We start from the raw sequence: 7014 nt of genomic DNA on the forward strand, positions 1-7014 counted from the left end.
GTCCCCTGCGTCGGCAGGTGGACTCTCAACCACTGCGCCACCAGGGAAGCCCACTTCCTGCCTTTTCTTCTGCCAGTTCTAATTAGAATACAGTAACGTATTCAAACTAGCAATTTCCCCACTTATATTTTCAAACTTTAAGGTATGCATGTTATATATGTACACAGAGATGGGTTGTCTACAACATGGTCTCTCAAAAGGTCCCGAAGCTGCTTAAAAGTCTTACCTGACATTCTTCTAAACCACCTGGGTTTCTTGTCCCATATAATAAAGAGATAGTAGGCAGGGACCCCGGTCAGAGTGATGATGAAGCCAATCCCTGTACTAAATGGGTCTGAATAAAGGGAAAGGGCGACCATGAAGAGACACGTGAAGGAAAACAAAGCTGGTATGAACAGCGGTACCTGGAACACAGCACAGAAGAAAGTCACTTCAAGGGCGGTTCAAGAGACAGACGGTGGATTCAAGATGAGCACATCAGTCATGTGATCAGGTGATGCACCTTGATCACGTGACCAAATGACAGGCCCCATCCTACCACACCTTCGGACCAAAATCTCCTGCACAGGGCACAGAGACTATATTAAACACACTCCTTTAAATTAAAAAAAAAAAAAAAAAAAAAAAAGAAAAACTTTGGGTAGAACAAAATCTAAGGATAAATAAGTGTGTTTCATTAGAGATGTCCTGTTTGAATTAGTTTACTAGTTAAGCACTATGTTTTACGATTTATGTTTTTGATTGTAAAAGATTGGTTCTTTGATAATTATGATTAGAATCCACTTTAATGTAGAGCCAAGAGCACGGGCTGCTTGTTACATGTTAAAGCCTTTCAGTGCATATTGATTTTCTGTTGGAGATTCACAATAAGAACTGACAGGGATAAAACAGGCCAACTCCTATTTAACCACGAATAAAGATGGTGCCGGCATTAGGCAATGAATATAATTAGAAACAAATTCCGGCAACATGACGGACAACATTATCTGTGTTATTTCTTAAAAGCAAATACACAGTAAAGACAAATCAGTCCGTGAACTTTCAAGGCTAGAGGCATATGCGTCAGCCCTCCCAAAAGGAAACGCTTAGCTATGGTAAATGGATACTATTAAGTGGTATATTCACACATCTTCACTTTCCCGATGTATTTCACATTTCGACTCCTTCTGGAGTGTACAATGCAGAAAAGGGGCAATATAACAAGTCATAACATTTAAGAACACTTAAAATGCCTTTTTGTAAAGCAGCATCCTTTTTAAAGTTTTAATTAGTGATGATTTCATACAAATCTGCCTCACTCTTTCTCAGTATGGTTGTCCACAGCTATTCAGCTTTAAAAAAAAGCAGTCTATATTTTGAACATATCAGGTCATTGGAAACATTCATGAAAAATCAATATAACCCACATTGTATATTAATACCCCCACTTTTCAACAACGTGACCTACAAAGTTCAGTACATCACAAAGAAGCCGATGAACTATTTTTCCAAAGTAAAATAAATCCCATATGAAGGCATGACCTGCAAGAGTTAAACATTTTATTCCAGAGGATTCTACCTTCTGCCCAAGCTCCTCATCTTCAACTTATGACAAAGGGAGGACCAGGTATTCGGAGGAAGATTTACGTAAACCCATCAAGATTGCTGAGGTTACCTTGAAAGGACGATGCATATCTGGGTGTTTGTATCGAAGATAAATCAGCCCAGCAACCGCCAGCCCAATAAAAAGCCACCTGGCAAAACTGAGGAAATTCAAAAGACTGTAGATGTCCCCAGAGAAGAGCATTATCATTGTCAAAGGGTGCTGCGGGGGGAAGAAAAATCATGCATAGTGAGTTAGAAGAGAACACACACGGTAACAGGCAACACCATCGCTGCACATTATTATTATCTTTTCCAAACGATTCTTTCTACTGATAAACGACCATTGCGATTAACACCTATACTCAACTAACCTCCTAGCTATATATCCAGCTTTTCTACTCTCTCTTTACACACACATATGGATGCATTGTTTTTAGCTGTTTTTCATTTGAGTTAAGAGAATGTGCTTTCAAAGAGCAAAACACAGGACACTCAATGACTCAAAATTTAAAGACCCAGAGACTGAGATGGTCGGTCAATAACTAACAATACAAGTCAAAAGCGCATCCAATACACACATTTGCAGAAAGCTCTGCGAATGGTGTCTGATGAGCCCCTGGCTATGCATGCACAGGAAAGACAGCCACTTCTAGAGACTGTGTCCTCTCCTGAGTGCAAAACGTTGATCTTTCCTTCCTCCACACTTCCTCTCCCTGGGTGCTTGCTACATGTGACCCTCAAGACCGCAGAAAAGAATGAAGCGCAGAGATCAGCATAGCAAGTCTCTACAGCTGCAGAGACCAAGGACAGCATGACTGATAACGCAGGCTTAAAGTGAAAGCCCTCTTCACCAATAATACATTCTGTTCCCACAAAATAATACATTCTGTTCCCAAAGGTGAAGTACATTTCCAGAATCCACACAGAGTACCCTGCCTGCCCACCGGACCTTACAAAGAAATTTCAAGGAAACATTTTGAAACAAATGAAACCCATGATGGGGGGTGTGGAGATGGGGGTACAAAAGTGTTCAGCGCGTTCTGACGGCAGGAGATTGGGGAAAAAATGTTACAAAATAGTAGGTAAAAAGGAATATAAAATCGCCAATGGGGATCTGAGGGCTTTTACACCTTACACAGTCTTTCATGCCCATGTTTCACAAATACTTTTCTCTGCGTAAAGAATCATACAGCTCAAATTGAAGTTTTGGTGTTTTATTTCTCCCATTTAGGGTTGCTCTCAAAATTCTCACTTTCAAGCACAGAATCCCTGCACTGTCTAGGATTCTGTCGACGTTTTCTTTAATTTTGTATGCATTTCATTATGAGGGGCCTCTGATGAGACATCTGGGCGTTTGGGGACTGTAGCTTTTAGCTCCACTTTCAATAAGTAGAATTGGGACTTATTACTCGACCTCCTTTTCTGCGAGGCTCTCTGTTGGTGTCAGGAGCCCAGGCAATCATTTCCCTTTGATCTCACAAATTTCCACAAAGATGAAAAAGAAGTGAGGTGTTATTGCTCCGAAGCATCAGATATGCATCAGATATACTGGATGAAGGGAAGCGATGGAAAATACCCTGCCTCTGCCAATCCGCCAGGATACACATAGAGCCAATTTAGCAATGAATGACAACAGAAAGCACGAGTTAGTTAAGAGAAAGTTAAGAGTTAAGAGAAAGCACGAGTTAACTTTAAAGTCAAGCTTGAAATCCTCTTTGCTAAGCTGTTCTTTGAGGTTACATCTAGATACACATGTTACTATGCATTACCAAAACAATAACAGCTGGCAGAGGCGTGTGCTTGCGGACGTGAATCATGGAGAGGATTTCTGGAAGGTGACCCTCCCGAGATGCAACATAGAATAACCTGACAGGAGAAAAATGTATAATTATTCACTTCCAAGGGAAAAACAATCCAGAAATCGAAGAGAAAACTTGCATCTTCTTCACACCAAATGGTTTGACATTTCTTAGGTGATTACTTCGAATTTTATAAAACCTGCCAAAATGTTATGTTCCTTTGAGGAGAAAGCGTAGCAACATCTGACTCAGCATAGCTCACCCCACATATAAATAGCTGGTGGTGAATTTAGTTCTAGATTTCTAATACTGCACGTGTGTTATCAATCCAGTCCAACTCAACACACACACACACACACACACACACACACATTTATCTGATTGGGTTTTCATCAAATTCAAACAAAAGGGACTTCTGCATCCAACAAAAGGGATACAGATGGTGGGATGGTGATGTCTGGTGTCTCTTACTTTACTTTTTTGCTTGTCACCTTTAGAGAAACAAAAGATTTTATTGCCAGAAATAAAATGCTGTTGTTAAACTCTGTAGACCTACGTTAAAACAACAAAAAACCCCTTCATCCCTGGCTTCAGAGTAGGCTATGAGTAGACAAGCAGTGCCCTCTAATGGACAGAATAGGACATGCTGTTGATACTCGGAGGAAGATTTCAATCTTGCGTTTCCCTTGAAAAACAGCAGGTTTAGAGGCACTATTTCTTTTCTTTTTAAACTTATCCTTATCACATCCCCTCTCAAACACAGAAATGCGTTTCTAGAAATGCTTGAACTCACTCACCTGGAGACAGCAAACACACCACCATTCATGGAACCAAAGCAGGAGAGGGCAACAAAGATTGGAACTGCTACTGAGAAATTTCCCAGGAGCCGCTCAGAAAAAGTCTAGTGAAAGACAGAACAAAGCAAATTAATGCTTTGCCAGAAAATGGAATAAAATGAAACAACTTAGGCCAAACTCGCTCTACGACTTTCTGTTCACCTGGTGATATGTGTGTGTTTTAGAATTCTTTTTTGGGTTAGGGTCAGACTAACCTCTTAGAACAATAATCAAAGGCAGGTACCATGTCCTTGCTTGTTGCAGAATTATGGGCAATAGTCTAAACAAGCACCTTCCCTCTACTTCCAAAGAGCGATGATCCACTGATCAAATCTTTATCAACTATGATATCTATTGCCTCTGACTCCGGTAAATAAAAAAACCTCAGTACAGAAGTTCTCCTTTTGGAGACGGAAATCCTTCGGTATAATACCTTCTCTTTCGTCTGGAAAGCCACATTTTTATAGCAAAGTACAAAGGTACACCGAGACGTGTTGCAGATCCCTGTTTCATATACCAATCCCACCGTTATGACTTAAAGGCGTGGCAAAAAAATAATTGAGGACTTAATCATGTATACTATGGATATGAACAGTTCTGAAAATCTTTTGCCCAGAATAATCACATCAGCTGAATCTCTGTTTATGAAGTCAATCCCACCCTCTCGGGTATCTGCCAGTTCCTTCTGCAGTTTCCTATTAAAAGGCTAGAACACCAACACAAGTCCAAGGAAATCAAGCTACAGGAAATATAAAAGTTAAACAAAACTTCTGACATTTCCTTTTGTTCCATGGCATGTGCAACATTGCAAATTTTCAGGAAGGATGTATTTTCCAAAAAAAAAAAAAAATTATGTGGGATTCTGTACTTGTCCTTGATGCAGCCAATGCTATGTAATTAATGGACCACATTACGCTCAAAGACTAAGTGCTGCCCTTTGTCTAGTAAGATGAGATGACGACCTGACATCAGAAAGCTCTGTGCATTTGGGTGTCTGGTAGAAGTTACAGCAGTGGGCAGAGTCTTTTTTTAATACAGTGAACTCGTACATAGGTTCACATGAAATGAGATAATTTGTTCCCTGTGGACGTTGCTGATATGAGGTAATAGTGACTATTTTAAAAGGAACTGACATCTAGTGATGGGAAGTTCTTTTTTTTTTTTTTCACCCTTCATTGTTATAAGGTCATGAATGAGTGCTCTCTTACCAGCTAAGTTTTTATACCAAAAAGTCTGTGTCACAGAGTAGCAGTCCCAAAACATGACCTTTGAAAGCAAAAGATGGTCCTGAAGTCAAATAAATTTTGGAAAATGCTGTGAAATTATGAGTATCCACGTCTCAGGGAGTTAAAATGAACATTAGCTTCTCTAATATTCTGAGAAGTACTATAGCAATGACATCTGTTTAACTTTGAATAACTCCGTATTTCCTCAAATTAATGATATCCTAGAACTTGGATTCAAAATGATATATATACTAGAAAAAAAAAATGTTATGTGGTCCGTTTGGAAATTCTAAAGTGGTACTTTGGGAAAAAGATTTTAAGTTAGCATTTGAAAAGCATCTAAACAGGGAGGAGTACAGAACAAATTGCAATTTGCATACCGCAAAATGCATTCATTTAAACTTAGTAGCTGCCCACCTGTCTTTAAAGACATGTTGGAAGAATGATGACTTCGATTCAACATGTATGTGTGGAAATATGTTTTCAAGCAGGCATATGTGGAAATGTTTCACATGAAATTAACCGTACAGAGAAATCACATAGGAGTGTAGCTGTATCAGTTAGATGCAATAGGCTAAGGTATGGTCTAAATATTTTAAAGATTCATTATCATTCAGTTGAAAAGAAATTACTGGATTTCAACACACTTTCTGCTGGGGGGAACTACTATAAAGTTGCATCATTTCATTAACCTAAATTCAAACTGGCATTTTCCCAACTTAGACTTACCACTGCCACTGCCTTTGAAAGCAGCAGCTCCTCGGCACCAATGGTCGTAAAGTAGGCCACGTTTGTTAGCACGTAGCCAATGGTGACGATGGCCATGGATATACATATGGCAAGGGGGATGGTTCTGAAATGCACAAAGGAATCGCCTATCAGTCATCTTTTGTTAGTCACTTCCCTGCAGGCAAAGAAGATGACAGGCTCATTCAAACAAAGAACAAAATGGTATGGATAACTACAGGCTCTGCTGGGTACGCATAAACATACCCGGAAGGCTTGTGAAAACACAGATTGCTGAGCCCACCTCAGGAGTTTCTGATTCAGGAGGATTTGCATCTTTAGCAAGTTCCTGGGTGCTTCTGACGCTGCCGGCCAGGGGGCCACACTTTGAGATCCACTGTCCTATAGATATGCCTTTCAAATACTAATTCACTCGCCTTGACACCTTTCTAATACTCGTTTCCCAAAAGATCTTTCACATTCAGTGTTCTCCCCTTCAGTCATTCCCCTCGCCCGTCAAATACGTGTCCACTTTTGGAAGCGTGACAGCAACACATATCTACCTTTCTAAATGACAGTAATAATAATTTTGTACGTAACACAAAAAGCCCAGAGGTGCCCCCAAGAATGACTTTGCACGGCCCTGCTGTGAGTTCAAAGGAAGCTCAAGATCATGAGTATCTATTAAAGCAACAGCACAGATAATCCCATGAAATTAGAGGTGACATGCTGTGAAGTACATACGACCGGACAGTGCTGACACAATGTGGCATCAAGAAGTAGCCGGCACAGGGGGCTTCCCTGGTGGCGCAGTGGTTGCGCGTCCGCCTGCCGATGCAGGGG

The 7014-nt window shown here is 40.4% G+C and overlaps 1 protein-coding gene across 1 annotated transcript in view; it reads right to left on the reverse strand.

Annotated features, from left to right (window-relative positions):
- The window catches only part of SLC7A11 (solute carrier family 7 member 11), a 93468-nt gene that overhangs the window by 19944 nt on the left and 66510 nt on the right, over positions 1-7014 (reverse strand). Inside the window, exons 7-11 of the mRNA XM_007129093.4 lie at positions 6175-6298; positions 4181-4284; positions 3354-3450; positions 1655-1804; positions 227-404 (exon numbers count right to left, since the gene is read on the reverse strand). Of these exons, the coding sequence (XP_007129155.1) occupies positions 227-404; positions 1655-1804; positions 3354-3450; positions 4181-4284; positions 6175-6298 (653 nt within the window). The remainder of the gene's footprint in view (positions 1-226; positions 405-1654; positions 1805-3353; positions 3451-4180; positions 4285-6174; positions 6299-7014) is intronic.

Source organism: Physeter macrocephalus, chromosome 7, assembly GCF_002837175.3.
Source record: "Physeter macrocephalus isolate SW-GA chromosome 7, ASM283717v5, whole genome shotgun sequence".
NCBI lineage: Eukaryota > Metazoa > Chordata > Mammalia > Artiodactyla > Physeteridae > Physeter > Physeter macrocephalus.